The sequence below is a fragment of the Geotrypetes seraphini genome, chromosome 8 (assembly GCF_902459505.1).
Source record: "Geotrypetes seraphini chromosome 8, aGeoSer1.1, whole genome shotgun sequence".
In the NCBI taxonomy this organism is placed as follows: Eukaryota; Metazoa; Chordata; class Amphibia; order Gymnophiona; family Dermophiidae; genus Geotrypetes; species Geotrypetes seraphini.
In genome coordinates this window covers 165421886-165438714 of record NC_047091.1, presented here as the reverse complement: position 1 = coordinate 165438714, position 16829 = coordinate 165421886, and the positions used below count along the sequence as shown (strand labels likewise).

At 43.1% G+C, this 16829-nt stretch overlaps 1 protein-coding gene across 7 annotated transcripts in view; it reads right to left on the bottom strand.

Annotated features, from left to right (window-relative positions):
- The window catches only part of ACACB (acetyl-CoA carboxylase beta), a 272288-nt gene that overhangs the window by 66603 nt on the left and 188856 nt on the right, over positions 1–16829 (bottom strand). For all 7 annotated transcript variants that reach the window (XR_004540311.1, XM_033954376.1, XM_033954378.1 and 4 more), the window contains 4 exons: positions 13399–13614; positions 6485–6640; positions 2598–2801; positions 309–464 (listed from right to left, as the gene is read on the bottom strand). Coding sequence is in view for 6 of the 7 variants with exons in the window: in XM_033954376.1 (XP_033810267.1) it covers positions 309–464; positions 2598–2801; positions 6485–6640; positions 13399–13614 (732 nt within the window). In the remaining variant the exon portion in view is untranslated. The remainder of the gene's footprint in view (positions 1–308; positions 465–2597; positions 2802–6484; positions 6641–13398; positions 13615–16829) is intronic.

The window sequence follows — 16829 nt, the reverse complement described above, 5'->3', positions numbered from 1 at the left end:
CCCAACACCTCCTCTCACCCCCTCCAGCAGGTCTAATTCAAATCAATTAAAGCTATCCAAATTAACTTAACCAGCTTTATACAACGGTGCCAGTTTAACACACATAACCAGAGACGCAAAGGGATCTGAATAACTGACCATATATAGCACCACTAAATATTGACCTCCTTCGAGTATCAGGACAGGATTAAAATTCCTCATTTGCATTCTCCCTTGGACGGTGCAATACCTGGCAATGCAACCCTTCAAGACGCTAGAGATGCAAAACAATTGCATTTAAACATATTAAGATTAAGCGCAACACTCACCTGTTTGAACATTTCTGGAAAATCATACACATAGGTGGTGCCCAGAGTTTGGGCCTGAAACCTTTTGCTCTGCAGCTGATCCTTGGTGACATATGGGGTATTTATCAGCATTCCGTGCATGTGTCCTTGCTTATCACCATAGGAGTGGAACATAATCTAATCAGATAGGAAGAACACCGTGTGAAATAAAACCACATTAATTAGGGCAACTCTGAATTATGGAAATTCAGGTACGAATGTATAAAACGATGATTCACACTAGAGAATGACATGAGGGCAAATTTTTTCCCGTCCCCGCGGGGACTCATTTTCCCGTCCCCGCGGGGACTCATTTTCCCGTCCCCGCCCCGCTCTTGCAAGCTCCGTCTTCATCTGCACAAGCTTCAAACACTTTAATATCATAAGTGTTTGAGGTTTGTGCAATCAAGGCAGAGTTTACAGGAATGGGACAGGGACAGCGAAATTGAGTTCCTGCAGGGACGGGGACAAATTTGTCCCCATGTCATTCTCTGAATTTCACACTGACTTAAGGGGTGGGAAAGCTGGGACAAATCAGCTTTTGAGAAGAATACAGCATTGGCTTCCAGTGTAAAAAGATGGCAAGGATGTTGTTTTCAGAAATAGGGAGAAATTTTGACTAAGTGAGAAGTTATGGATGTTCAGTAAGCAAAGGGATAACTATTAAATTTTTTACAAATCCTTTCTTTCACAAAGCCCTGAACTCTGTGGCCTTCACTTCCCATCCTCAAGGGCTGCCAAAAGGAAACATTTTCAGGATATCCCGACGATATGCAAGAGATATTTGCAGGGCTGTGGAGTCGGAAGCAATTTTTGGGTTACTGGAGTCGGAGTTAGTGAAAACGTGCCGACTCCAACTCCGACTCTTAATAGAGTTAAATTGTACGTCATGCGAATATTATAATGCTTAAATTTCTTATTTCACAGACAATAATTTGATTAACCCATTACTTTTAGAATACATTTTGATATCAAATCCTTGGATGCTTATATTTCCTATATATATATATATATAGATATACAAATAAAGGCGTCGGAGTGGAGATACCATAGTTGGTGTCAAAGGTTTTGATGTATCCATTCCACAGCACTAAATATTTGCATAAATCTGCACACACACACTACTTCCTAAACTAAACTAAACTAAACCTTAAGTTTATATACCGCATCATCTCCACGGAAGTAGAGCTCGGCACGGTTTACAAGAACTTAAAAATGAGAAAGGGTAGGAAAAGGTTTTAAATAAGTTTATAAATTGAGTGGAAAAGTAAGGGAAAAGAAATTACATGTTAGAGAAGAGCCAGGTTTTTAGTTGCTCAGGTTCCGCAGCGGGATAGTGAGGTCATTCCAGAGACCTGTGATTTTGAAAAGAAGTGATTTTCCCAGTTTACCTGTGTGGGGAGGGGAAGGATAGTTTTAATTTATGGGCGGTCCTGGTGGAGTCAGGGCACGAGGAGTTGAAAGAAAGTGGGATTAGGGAAGGAAGGATGCCGTGAATAATCTTAAAAGCCAGGCAAGAGCATTTGAATTGGACTCTGGAAATCACTGGGAGCCAATGAAGATTGGCCAGGAGTGGGGAGACGTGGTCAGATTTACGTTTTGCAAAAATCAGCTTGGCTGCCGTGTTCTGAATAAGCTGGAGTCTTTGGAGGCTTTTTTTTGTTAAAGCATAGGTAAATGGCATTACAATAGTCAAGTTTGGCGAGGATGATGGATTGGACAAGGATGGCAAAATGTTTTTGGCGGAAGAAGGGTCTTGCTTTTCTTAGCATGTGGAGGCTGAAAAAGCATGATTTTGTCAAGGAGTTGAGGTGGTCGTTGAGAGAGAGAGAGAGAGGAATCGATAATGATGCCAAGGACCTTGCTTCCATTTTATTTCATACATTTTCATTCGTTATATCCTGAAAACCTGACTCCTTAGTGGCCCTTGAGGACTGGGACTGAAGACCACTGCCTTAAATGTTTCCTGTGACCTCTGTTCATAAAGGACTGCAAAGTTTACAGGTTAAAAGATATTCTCTTTTCAAACATCTCACTAAAATTGCTTCATAACGGCACAATGGAACAAAATTACATTTAATATTTTAAAAAGATAGGAAGATAATACTAACAGCACAGCTCACTGGGGCAGAGCAACAGCTTTGGGTACATGGATGGCAACAATGAGCCATTATGAACACTATGAAATTCAAGAGTTCATCCAATGCTGTTTCCACCTCTGGTTCAATACCACTGAATGCTATAAATCCCCAAAGCCCTGCAATTACGCACATGGCCCGTCAAAGGGTCTGTTATTTCCTTGTAGAGAATAATGTCCAGATAGTAGCCAGACTCGCTGGTCAGGAAGAGGCGAATTGGAATAGCTTTGCCAGTGGGCGTTACACGAATATTAATCTTCACTTCGGCCTGCAACACCCGGAGTTTCCAGAGCCTGCTGCCATATCTCATCACCATGGTACGGACAGATTCTTCAATCTGCCAGATGAAAAAACACAAAAACATGACCCGTTAAGCTGAACACCTCAGAAAACGTTCCCTCAAAGCTGGGATCTCTCTACTTCTGGGGTTCTCAAACTGTGGGACAAGACCTCAAACAAAAATACTTCCCTTTACTCTGGGCCTCTACTCTGACCTAATGCCCAGCAGGAAATCAGAAAATGTTCATAGGTCCTGCAGCATGGGCTTCTTGTTAGCTTGAAACCATGCAGAATACTGGGGTCTGTGAGTTCACACTGACACACAGGGTCCTAAGATAATGGCTGTTAGTAGAGATAAGAGAAAGTGGATTAAGTGAAGTTACTTACCTGTAACAGAGGTTCTCCACAGACAGCATGGGAATGCAGCCACACTTGTTGGTAAAGTCCTCAGACTGATCCTGTGTGTTGGCGCTGTTCCCTAGCTACAGAAAGCTTTTGGCTTACTGGGAATGTGCAGGGATTTCCGTCTTCAGTGGCTCCTCCCCTCACTATCTCAGTTTTGTGTCTAGTTGAAAAAGATTTATTCTCGTGGGGAGGCAGAAGGGTAAGTGTGGCTGCATTCCCTTGCTGTCTATGGAGAACCCCCCGGTACAGGTAAGCAACTTTGCTTTAGAGAATGACACGGTGACAAAATTCATCACCGTCCCCGTCCCCGCGGATAACCGCAGGAAACCATCTTCATGTCATTCTTTAAGGAGAGAGGGAAGAATCAGAGTATAAATGGGCACAACCACTGACCCGCAAGCTTTGCTTTGAAGAATGCTGGTGTAGAAGGACCAAGTTTGAAATAGACACTAGAAAATGACATGGGATTATTTCCCGCGGTTATCCACGGGGACGGGAACGGTGATGAATTTTGTCACCGTGTCATTCTCTACTTTGCTTTCTCCGGAGACAAGAAGGAGAGATGCAGGCACACTTGTGAGTCCCTAGATACAAATTGTATCAGGTTGGTGATGGTAGATCAAGGAGCAAACAAGTTTTGTAGAACAGACTGAGCAGAATGAATGTCTTGTGCAGTAAACTGAGAACCAGGCTGCAGCTTTGCAGATGTCCTGTATCGGGATTGATCGGAAGTTTGCCACAGAAGAAGCTGTAGTACGTTAATCTGTGTGTGATGATCCCGCCAGGATGCGGTTGACGTGCTTTAGGGGAGCAGAATTCAATGCAGCGGGAAATCTACATGGAGATTTTTCATATAAAGGCTGGTTGACCCATGTTGGCTGGGCTGTAGGTGATGAAAAGCCAATTGGTATGAAGTAGGGCTGAAGTTTCTCCGAGGTAAAAAAGTATGTGTATGTTCTTCTGTAGTCAAGCATATGGAGGCATTGATCCGCTGGTGAGGTACACGGAGAAGGTACGATGATTATGTTTTGGTTGAGGTGGAAATCTGAAACCACATTGGGTAGAAATTTCAGACGCATGTGCAGCTGGACACATTTAGGGAAGAACTGTGTATAAGGATAGTAGGTTACTAGTGCTTGGTATTTGCTGTCTCGTCTCAAAAATGATGGCTGTGAGAAGAACTGTCTTCCATGTGAGGTACGTGAGAGAGGTGAAGCCCAGTGGTTCAAAAGGCACAACCATTAGTTGGTCAAAGACAATACTACTTATTTCTATAGCACTGCTAGACACGGTGGCAAGTCCTGAAGGGGAGGTCGGAGATTAGCGATACCTGTTAGGAAGCATGCCATCAGGGGGTGCTGAGAGATTAGGTTTCCATCGATTGGTTCATGATAGGCAGAAATCGCAGATAAGTGAAGACATACTAAAGTTGTTTTGAGGCCTGAATCCGATAGTGGAGGAGGTAAATCAGCATGTGTGGAATTGGGCACTTGAGGGGATCCTGGAGTTGGAAAGAAGCCTAAGAGAAATGTGTCCACTTTGATTGATAGGATTGTCTCGTGGAGGTCTGTCTGGCAGCCAACGAGGAGGATCTTCACAGGCTTGGAGACTAGGATTTCAACAGTTAAAATTTTTTTAATGAGCAGTGAAGGTGACAGTTAAGTACCAGAATTGCGGGACAAAGCAGGCTGCAGTAGGGGTCGGGGGACAGCAGTTATCTTAGGGCCTGCTGACGCCATCAAGTGTCAGCACTTGGTTCAGCTAGTTATGAGCCACAGTATAAGCCACTATTTTAGGTCCTTGTATGTGTGCAGTTAAACATGTCAATGCAGCTCCCACTGTTAAAGACTCTGGCGAAGAGGAGGTTCTTGTGCTGAGCGCAGACTCATTTCTGAGGGAAACACGCAGCGCTGTACGTTAAGCATGTAAGAGAGAATCCCTGCTCAACAGAGCTTACAATCTAATTATATACCGCCTTTCTGTGGTAACAATCAAGTTTACATATTATATATAGTACAGGTATGTATTTTGTACCTGGGGGACAATGGAGGGTTAAGTGACTTGACCAGAGTCACAAGGAGCTGCAGTGGAAATCGAACCCAGTCCCCTAGGTTCTCAGGCCACTGCACTAATCACTAGGGTACTCCACCACTCTAAAACTTAGTGAACAAAAAAAAAATAAAAAATTGTAAACCAAATGCAGCCCTAAAAAAAATTAGAATAAAGAGTAATGAAAATAAAACCACAAAAGAATCTAAAAGAGCATGCAGAATAACTATAGATGGCTTTACATTTTTCAGTCTTCTTCAGAAAATCAGGCCCAGTTTTTTTTTTTCTTGCTCCTTGGAATTTCTTTTTCTTCTTGTTCCTTGGCATTTCTTTGCCGGTCGGTCCTTACTTCAGCTTGCAGTTTTCCCCCTCATGTTGGCCTCAGTCCCCATGGCACAGATAGCCATGCTGGTATCACCCATGAGGCAAGCAGGCAGGGTAAGGGTAAGGAATGCATCGAGCCCAAGTGGGCGGCAGTGGCTGCATCTGAGGCACTGCAGCTGGAAAGTCAGGTGCAGGTGGCTACTGCTAATGGAAGCTGTTATGACAGCTCTCTCAATGGCAGACCCGTCTTTGGCGGGAAACACTGCCATTTTGGATTTGGCACCAACATTCAGATATCCTTCCTTGTTTAACGCCAGAGGATTTTCTTCTGGGTGCCGTGGCTGCTGGCAATAGAAGTTTACTGGGGCAGGGGGAGTTGGGTTTTCCCTCAAGAGTTCATTTGGACCATTTATAGGACCTGGCCGTCTGGGTATTCACGGGGTGGGGAACAGAGGCTGCAAGCTCCTGGATTGGCCAAATGTCCTAAGATAGACTTGATGTTTTTCGAGCAAGACATTTATGGTGAGAAATTCTCAGATCCCAAGGACCACCCATGGCCAGAGGCAACCCAAGGTGTACCCAAACATCTGGACTGGTCTGGTGCTACACTAAGAACACATTCTTCTCACTGTGTCCACAGCAACAGACGAGGCACTTAATTTTCCACTGCTTGTAGCTGCTCTCTGGAGCCCCCATCTCTTGCACCCAAGACATCACCTCACTCTCTGCTCCTAAGTGCAAACCGAAACATCTTTTCTCCAATTTGCCTCCACCAAGCCTTAAATCGCTGTACCATCTTACCTACTGATCTGTTCACCTTATTACACTCTTATTTCTTACTTTAGTTTTAGGATGCAATGACCAGGACATCATACAGATCTGAAATAAAATACAGTACTTTGTACCATGCGCGGAGTGGGACAAAAGAACAGCTATTTTATAAAGTAGGTTGTTTCAGCTTGCCTTGGAAGGATCCATGATGACTGTGGGCACAAAATTCAGAAAGATGTGGTTGCAGTCTGTACGGACACTGGTATTGTTGAAAGCCACCTCTAGTTCATCCATGGCTTCCAGCAGCAGGCGTTCACCTTCATTCTGAAGGTACTCAAAGGAAGCTTCCTGCAAACCAAGTAACACATCTATGAATCGGTGCCATCGAGCTGAAAAGCAGATGCAAGAGGAAAAAACTGCCCACACTCTGTGATTAAGCATGCCTTCAAAAGGCACTTAAAAAGACTTTTTAAAAAATCAAATTTTCTGTTATATTAATTCATGGCCATCCTTTAACTGGGATAAAAATTTTAAATACTAGCTCTCTAGAGCATGGAGTATTTCCATATACGAGTGTGTGCAAATTGACCTCAGATGATATAATTAATTTCACATACTAAGTTACTGGCATCTGATATTTAGTTTTTACTTAAAAAACAAAAAAACTTTTGTGCTAGTTCCAGTTTTACTGAACTGTTATCTAACAGTTTCAGAACTTTAGAAGATCTTTGTAGCTCCCACCAGGACAACCACAACCCATCCCACCGCTGAATAGCTGTTATTCAAATGAATGTTTTGCCCCGCCTACTGTTTCTGTTTCAAACGTTACCCATTCCGGCTCCTCCTTTAGTGTTTGAACAACTTCGTACGTTATTTTAAAGTTCATTTGGCAGGGGAAAAACCGCCTCGACTTTCTCGGCAGTGTATGTGGTCCCCTCGATCCTGTGGGAGGCGAGCACTCCCTAATCTGTTTTGGTATTTTAGGGTGGCGCAGATGATACTTTTGTTAGATTGGGATATAGCTGAGGCAAAGATTGCAGTGCAAATGGAGCAGTAAATAGTGGGACCTCATGTATTAAGGTTTTGGCTCTGGTCTTTCTCATCGGAAAGGGTGATCTTTGGTGGTCAGAGCAATCCTTTTCTGAAGCATCTTTTGCGTTTATGGTGTGAAATAGAGAATGACACGGTGGCGGTTTACCCGCGGCCACCGCATTTTAGCTGCGGGTCACCCGCCGAAAACGGGGAAGAAAACTAGCAGTCGCTGCGGCGACGGGGACAAGGCCATTCACCGCCCGCGGGGCGGTGAATGGTCTTGTTCCCCGCAGTGAGGCATGAAGGATCGCGCAGTCCCCGCAGCTCACACCCGCCTGCCCAATCGATTCTAGTGTTTAGCCAGCTCTCTCCCTTCTCCTCACCTTAGTTTGTAGATTTTCTTTTTCGGCGACCCGCACGCTATCAGAGAGCCGCGCACCCGCTGCTGCTCAGTTTTCAATCTTCTGCTCTGACGCTACCAGGGGTGGCTTTGGGATCCTTTCTTCATGTTTGGTGGGACTGTGCCCTTTTACAGCTTTTTTGGAGGTAGGCTGTTTATCACAACTGTTACAACTTATGCTCCCCTTTGCACCTCGGGAATGCTTATTGGGGTTTAACAATGTATGTCATTATGCTTGGCAAACTAAACTTTGCCGTTGGGGGACTAGCTGCTGCCAAATGTTTAATTACTAGTCACTGGAAGCAGATAGCGCCTCCTACGGTTGTGGAGTGGTCTCTGAAGCTACACACAATGTGTAAGATGGAGCTTTCAATTGCTAAACGACACGGATATTATTTTTCTTCTGTTCGGACCTGGACTGTAATTATGAACAAAATGGACTCTTTGCTTTAAGTTTAATGGGGGGAGGGGGAACCAGGGGGACTGGTTCTGTGGAGACGACTTCCTGAAGGAACAACAGGGGGTTGTCCATTGTGAGATGTTTCAGTTTATTGCATTTGGGTGTGGGGGGGTGGAGTTCTGTTGGAGAGGATATCAATGTCTTTGTATTGCAGTTTGTCATTGTATTTTGTACTTATTGGTAGAGCTATTCTTACGTATTGCTACTCTCTATGACATTTGTATGTGAATTGATATCCACTTTTATTGTTATATTTTTCAAAATTCTAATAAAATATTTCAAATTAAAAAAAAAAAAAAGAATCTTTGTGGCTACTTGAACTCAAAGTAAATACTGCTTTGTAAGTTCTATGGATAGCAATGGCTCTGGTCTTCCCCATTCCCCTAACTCCATTCTTCATTTTGCCAGCAGCTGTCTTACCAGGGTAAAAATATGCCCTGGGAGTGACTGAATTATGAAGTCCCTCAAAAACATTTGGGCTCTGGCACATGCCTAGCCCATCTATACCAGAGGTGGCCAACCATAGTCCCTCAAGGGCCACAACCCAGTCAGACTTTCAAGATTTTCGCAATGAATATACGTGAGATTGATATGCATGTACTGATTCCTTTCTATGCCAACATATTTCATGTATATCGATTGTGGAAATCTTAAAAACCCAACTGGGCTGAGGCCCTCGAAGACTGTGGTTGCCCATCTCGATCTACACGTTAATCTTTCCCTGCCCCCCAAGACAGGCTGAACTATCCTGGTTTTACTTTACAGCAGACAAGAAGGGAGTGAGGCGCCAAAAAAACCCCTATGTGGTGTAAAATAATAGCTTATTTGAATAAAATCAATTCCAAGTGTTGAAGAGACTCGACACGGCCATGATTCGGCAACTATGCCTGTATCAGGAGTCTTATTATCTTATAAAAACAAAGAAGAAAAAATAATAAATAAGAACATAAGGATTTCCATACTGGGACAAACAGAAGGTCCATCAAGCCCAATATCTTGTTTCCAACAGTGGCCAACCCTGATCACAAGTACCTGGCAAGATCTCAAGGAGAAAAAAAAAAGATTTTATGCTGCTTATCCTACGAATAAGCAGTGGATTTTCCCAAGACATCTCAATAATGGAGTAAACAAACAGATAGACAAGGGCGACCCGGTCAACATTGTATATCTAGAAAATTGCGAGCCATGGAATCGAGGGAGACATACTCATGTGAATTAAAAACTGGCTGAAGCATAGGAAACAGAGAGTGGGGGTAAATGGTCAATACTCGGACTGGAAGAGCACCACCAGTGGGCTTGGTGCTTGGTCTTGTACTCTTCAACATCTTTATAAATAATCTGGACATAGGTACGATGAGGGAGGAGATTAAATTTGTGGATGACACGAAGTTATTCAGAGTAGTGAAGACGCAGGGGGATTGCGAAGCTCTACAACGTGACATAATCAGGCTCGAGGAATGGGCATCGACATGGCAGATGAGGTTCAACGTGGATAAGTGTAATGTGATGCATGTCGGTATCAAAAATCTCAAGCACGAGTACAGGATCAGGGGCGGTGGAGAGACCTCCCAGGAAAGGGACTTAGGAGTTCTGATAGGCAAGTCAATGAAGCCGTCTACACAATGTGCAGTGGCGGCGAAAAGGGCGAACAGAATGCTAGGAATGATAAAGAAGAGGATCACGAACAGATCGGAGAAGGTTATCATGCTGCTGTACCGGGCCATGGTGCGCCCTCACCTGGAGTACTGCGTATAGCGCTGGTCGCCATATATGAAGAAAGACACGGTACTACTCGAGAGGGTCCAGAGAAGAGTGACTAAGATGGTTAAGGGGTTGGAGGAGCTGCCGTACAGTGAAAGATTAGAGAAACTGGGCCTCTTCTCCCTCGAACAGAGGAGATTGAGAGGGGACATGATCGAAACATTCAAGGTACTGAAGAGAATAGACTTAGTAGATAAGGACAGGTTGTTCACTCTCTCCAATGTAGAGAGAACGAGAGGGCACTCTCTAAAGTTAAAAGGGGATAGATTCCGTACAAACGTAAGGAAGTTCTTCTTCACCCAGAGAGTGGTAGAAAACTGGAACCCTCTCCCGGAGGCTGTCATAGGGGAGAACACCCTCCAGGGATTCAAGACAAAGTTAGACAAGTTCCTTCTGAACAAGGACGTACGCTAGTAGGGCTAGTCTCAGGGCGCTGGTCTTTGACCAAAAGGGCCGCCACGTGAGCGGACTGCTGGGCATGATGGACCACTGATCTGACCCAGCAGCGGCAACTCTTATATTCTTATAGACTTCTCTTTTAGGAAATATTATCCAAACATTTTTTAAACCCCACTAAGCTAACTGATTTCACCACATTCTCTGGCAATGAATTCCAAAATTAATTACACATTGTGTAAAGAAATATATTCTCAAGATTGTTTTAAATCTGCTTCATCACATGAACCCTACTCCTAGTATTTTTGGAAAGAGTGAACAAGCGATTCATATCTACCCTTTCTACTCCACTCAGTATTTTATAGACTTCTACCATATCATCCCTAAGCCGTCTCTTCTCCAAGTTGAAGAGCTCTAGCTGCTTTAGCCTTTCCTCATAGGGAAGTTGTCCCATCCTTTTATCATTTTTGTCACTCTTCTCTGTACCTTTTCTAATTCCGCTATATCTTGCTCACAGTATTTGAGGTGCAACCATACCATAAAGCAATACAAAGGCATTATAACATTTTCATCTTTGTTTTCCATTCCTTTCCTGATAACGCCTAAAATTCTATTTGCTTTCTTAGCCACTGCCGCCACACTGAGCTGAGGGTTTCAATGTATCCTCAACGATGACACCTAGATTCATTTCCTGGGCACTGACTCGTAACTATAGCTCCTAAGTATGCAGGTGTTGCGTCACACAGCTATACTTGCTCACATTAAATGTCATCTGCCATTTTGATGTAAAGTCTCCCAGGTCATCTTACAGTTTTTCCCAATCCTCCTGCAATTTAATTAAATTTGTTGATGACACATCGGAATCTCACTCGTTATTCCCATCTCTAGATCATTGATAAATATGTTAAAAAGCAGTGGTCCCACCACAGACCCCTGGGGAACCCCGCTATCTACCCTTTTCCATTGAGAATATTGACCATTTAAATCAGTGGTCTCAAACTTGCGGCCCCACCAGGAACTATTTTGAGGCCCTCGGTATGTTTATCATAATCACAAAAGTAAAATAAAACAGTTTCTTGATCATAGGTCTCTTTAGCTATAAATGACAATGTTATTATTAAGACTTAGCCAAAAGGAAAGATTTATAAACTATAAAGAGTTTTACCTCTTGCAAAATTGTCATTTCTTTAATAAGACATTAACTTTTCTTTCTGAGGCCCTCCAAGTACTGACAAATCCAAAATGTGGCCCTGCAACGGGTTTGAATTTGAGACCACCGATTTAAACCTACTCTCTTCTTAATCCTTAATCTATAATAGGACATTACCTCCTATCCCATGACTTTCTAATTTTCTCAGAAGTCTTTATGAGGTACTCTGTCAAATGCCTTTTGAAAATTCAAATACATAATATCAACCGGCTCACCATTATCCACATGTTCATTCACCCCTTCAAAGAAATGTAGTAGATATTAATGAGGCAAGATTTCCATATTGGCTCTCTCTCATTAATCCATGCTCTTGTATATTTGTCCTATGGAAGCTCCGCACCATTAAAAAATACTTCGATGATTCATCCTTTCGATTACTTGTACAATCATCCATCTTGAGTACGCTGGATTACTGCAACATTATATATCTAGGAGCTTATAAGAAGACACTTAACAAGCTGAGATTAATTCAGAACACTGTGGTCCGGCTCATCTTTGGTTTAAAAAAATGGGAACATATCACCCCATACTTCCAGATACTCCACTGGTTGCCGGTGGAATCCAGAATCCTCTTCAAGTTTGCCTGCATCAGCTACAAAGCTATCTTTGGGATGCTACCAACTTACCTCGCCTCTCAATTCATCCTCAACAGCTCTAATAAGAGTTCTCGCAGAATAAATCTCTTTAATTACCCATCCCTGAAATCATGTCTTATGTCTTTACAAGAAGTTCCTAAACAGAATGTTATCATTCCAGGCAGCCAAACTGAACACATGGCTCGTAAAACCCATTCTCGAGGCCACTTCTTACGCCGACTTCAGAAAATCATTGAAGACCCGTCTCTAACAAATTCTAATTCTTAATTCTTGCCCAATCCCCCTCAGCTATCCTCATCCCAATCCCCAATTCTCTTGATTTTAGATTAACTCATCCTTCTTCCCATTTGTAAAGGTATTCCACCCAAATTGTTTTCCCCCTGCACCCCAATCTCTGACTAGATACTTCCTTTTGATTCAAACCATCTTGGTTCTCTTCCGCATTTGTATCCTAGAAAGTACTTTTTCTGTTCCCCTTACATCTCATACACTCATTGTATGTATCTCGTTGTAAACATCTCTTACTCTCATTGTATGTAACTTGTTGTAAACCGCTTTGAACTTATGGTATAGCGGTATATAAGAAATAAAATTATTATTATTATTGTATATCCAATGAACATCTAAAAACACTTAGAAGTACCCATGATTGCCAACAAACGTAACTAAAAGTAATGATAATCATAATTAAAATACATTCAAATAAAAGAAAATGATATTTCAAGCCATAATGTTTACAGTTGCCAAAACACAAGTCTCTTCAACATGTGGATTTGATATTATTCCAATAAACCTCTCATTTTTTTACACTACTTGGATTCATTTTCTTGGTGTCTCCTCACTCGTTTCTTCTGTGCTGTTGCATACCCATGAGGCTCACATCTCCTGCTCTGCTGTCTTAACTTCACTGCAAAGATGACTATGCAGTTTTGGGTCCCTATTGATTTCACTATGAAAAACAGAATTATATCACTCTGCGTGAAACACTGGCACAGATTAGATCTATACTGCCACCCCATTTATGCCTACATGAATCATTTTCACTGCACATTTACAATACACTTGTATCAACTTACAGTTCCTCACCAACTAGTTTAAAAAGCAGTATTCCTCATTTTTATATATCAGAAAATTATAAAAAAAAATATTATATAGAATTAACATTTCAACTTTATCAATACTAGATAGATCCAGGACGTTTCTAGCCAAATCATACAGAATATTGAATATAAAAATAGTCAACCATGTTACCTTTGTGATCAGATCAGAGTGTCTAATGATGGCACGTATGAAAAACCTGTAGTCTGTAACCTCTGTGCCATCTTGGACTCTGGCAGCTCCTAGGTAGAGGTGCATCTTATGGTTGGCACAAGGCACAGCATTTAAGTCAAAATTGCGCATTCGGCTCAGCTCCAATTGAAATGCTAGTGCTGGCTCCAAATGGCGATAAATCTTGTCTTCTGCAAACTGAGTTGGAGGGGAGACAAGTCAATACATTAGTCTATGCCTACACAAGTCTGAATATGTTCTACCTGGTTAAAATCTGAAGTAGATTGGGACAAATTTAGAGGTGGCTCATGGTCCTACAATATCCTCATAAAGTGGCTGGCTATTCATAACAGTGTGGTTAAAAACGGTTACTTACTTAATATTGATAACAGGCCTAGATGCACTAAGAGAATCAGTAAGACCATGTGGGTCTGCACCGATCCAATTTTTTGGCCAATTCAGAAAGAGTTATTGATGCACTAAAAGGTTTGCGTGTAAATGATTCACACGGATGTTCGTCGTAATCCCTGACTCTAACATCCGATTGATTACTGTGAGAGCAGAGATGGAAGGGGAAACCCAAACATCTGAGAAGTGGGGGAAGCCCCAAAAGCAGCCTCCAGCCACTCAGCTGTTTGGGGAGGGAAACCTATTTTTTTTTTCTTTTAATGGGCAAGATGTTGTGCGTGTTACATTATTGATTTTCATATTATCATGTAGTTATAATGTACTTTTAATCTTTTATCTATACTTATTTTAGTTTATATTGTGTTTTCCTTATTTATTAGTTTTAATGCTTGTATTAGTTACTTAGAATTTTATTATGTATGATGTTATTATTATATTGTATGCTGAGTACCTATTGTGTAAACCGCTATGAACTGCTGGTTAGGCGGTATATAAAAAAATAAAAATTATTATGTTACACATGCACAATATCTGCCCACTCCGGTGCCAGGCGCCTCCCAAACATCCCCTTACCTTGCCCCTTCCCCCCCTGAAAAAAAGGCAGAAGGGTTGTCCATTTCCTCCTGCCACCGGAGGTCTTACGAACCCCACCCACCACAGTACCTTTTCATTGAAGTTGGAGGCCTTTCCCTTCCTGGGATACAGAGGAAGGAGTCTAAGGCCCTGACTGGCTCAGACTCCTAAGGCCTCTGTCTTTGCGTAAAAAGGAAATTGCATCATAAAAGGGAGCCCAGCAGAGGGAAGGCCACGAGCACCATCGAGCAAGTCTGTGTAGAGATCGGATTGCTCTGCAAGGTGTGTACCAGTCGCAGGGAGGGAGGGAAGCTGGCTGGAGCTGCCAGATATGCAAGCGAGGGGGGGTGGGCTGGAGCCGCCTGACCCATGAGCGAGGAGGGATAGGGCCTGGAACTGCCAGACCCACAAGAGAAGGTGGGGGGGGACCCACTGGACCCACAATGAGGGGAGGGATGGTGGGATATCTGGGAGCAGTGGTAGATGGGGTTCCCCGCGAGAACAAAGTTGCTTACCCCTCTGCGGAGCAGCTAAAAGCTTTGTTCCCACACCGGCGGTGAGCAGATATAAATTCTACCTGTTTCTGCGGGTTTATTGCTAGTCGCAGTAATGGGTCACCATGCCATTCTATAGTTCTACCACTGCAATGATGAAGTGTGAATCCACGAACCAGTCTGAAAGAGAGTATGCAAGCTCTATTTTGTAACCCTTTCTGATAATCTCCAGGACCCTGCAGTTGGTTGTTATTTGTTCCCAGGCCTCCACATAGTCCGAGAGCCGAACTCCTATCTTCAGAGGAGCGGCTTGAGGGCTGGCATCATTGTGGCTTTTTGGCTGGCACTGAGGAGCAAGAACCGACACCTCAATTTCTCCGGTTTCCAGAGAATTTCTGTCTGGAACCACATTAGGCTTTCTGGTTAGTACTGGCAAGAGCGCCGTGACCCACTAAAGCAGGGGTGTCCAATGTCGGTCCTCGAGGGCCGCAATCCAGTCGGGTTTTCAGGATTTCCCCAATGAATATGCATTGAAAGCAGTGCATGCACATAGATCTCATGCATATTCATTGGGGAAATCCTGAAAACCCGACTGGATTGCGGCCCTCGAGGACCGACATTGGACACCCCTGCACTAAAGGATCACTGTCTCTTGGACAGCAATCTTGTACACTGGCCATAAGATAATCTGGGCCCTTCCCAAACAGCATTTGTCCCCTGAATAGGAGTCTACTTAGTGTTGCTTCAGAGGTCGAATCACCTGCCCATTGTCTGATCCAAAGCATATGCAGGCAGAGATTGAATAAGCAGAGACTTTTCCCATGACTCTGATTATATCAGAGTGCATCTGCTACATAGTCTACTCCAGCTAACACAAGCTGTGAAAGGGGCTCAACCTCCGTCAGGTTCTGTTTTCATAGCCTGGAATGAAAGGCTAACACAACAATAAGGCTAGAGTCTTAAAATGCCTCTTGAGGACCATATCCACTCTGCGGTCCTGTGGAAACTTTAAAAGTACGCCTCCCTTGCTTGGCAGGGAGCTACATTTAGTCACCTGGGCTACCAAGGACTCTACCTCTTGCATAGCAAACATTTGTTGGAATTCCTGATCCATGGGAAACAGCTTAGACATGTCTTTAGCCACCTTCAGGGGTCTACCAGGGCACTGTGACTAGGATTCTCATGTCTGAGTGCCATAAGAAAGACGTAGGTTGAGCTCACACCCCACTCAGAAGAGAACACTGGGAGGATGAGGTTTGAGGAGGGTCTATCTTTAGTTTTCGGAGGGATTTGGTAATGATCTCCAGCAATGCTGAGGATTTAAAATGAGTCAACAGAGGGATCCTCTCTCTGGTCTATGGCCAATATCGCCTCCTAGTCCTCCATATATGAGGCTGCCTTCCCACCAGGAAAGCCTCACTTTGGGACAATAGAAGGATTAAATCTGACCACTTGTCCTCAGAGTTCCTATCTGATGGCCCATCAGAGTCTAGAATAGCCTCTGCTCTAAGGGAAAAAGTGCTCTGAGCTTCCAGAGGGGCCTGCACACTGGTCCGTTTGTCAACGGGCATAACAAGCGGGGTTCTGCCCTGTGCATAAGCCTGCTAGTGAAGATTAATGAATTCAATCATAGGTCAAAAACCTCCAGAGACTTAATCAGTTTTCAAATACTTCTGAATATTATCTACAACCCAAAAAAAAAATCATTCAATATAATCAGATGTAACCACATTTGTTACTCCATAATAAATTACAGCACTTATCTTATATATCTTATATAACCGCGGACATTTTGATGATACAACTCGGGGAAGATTCTGGCATGGTGGAATACAAATAAATTATATATAACTTTTCTTGCCAAGGTAGATTGTTATTGACCAGTATTTATATATATTTTTATTTCAGATCCGTCTCTGCCTCGGTTATCTGCATGAA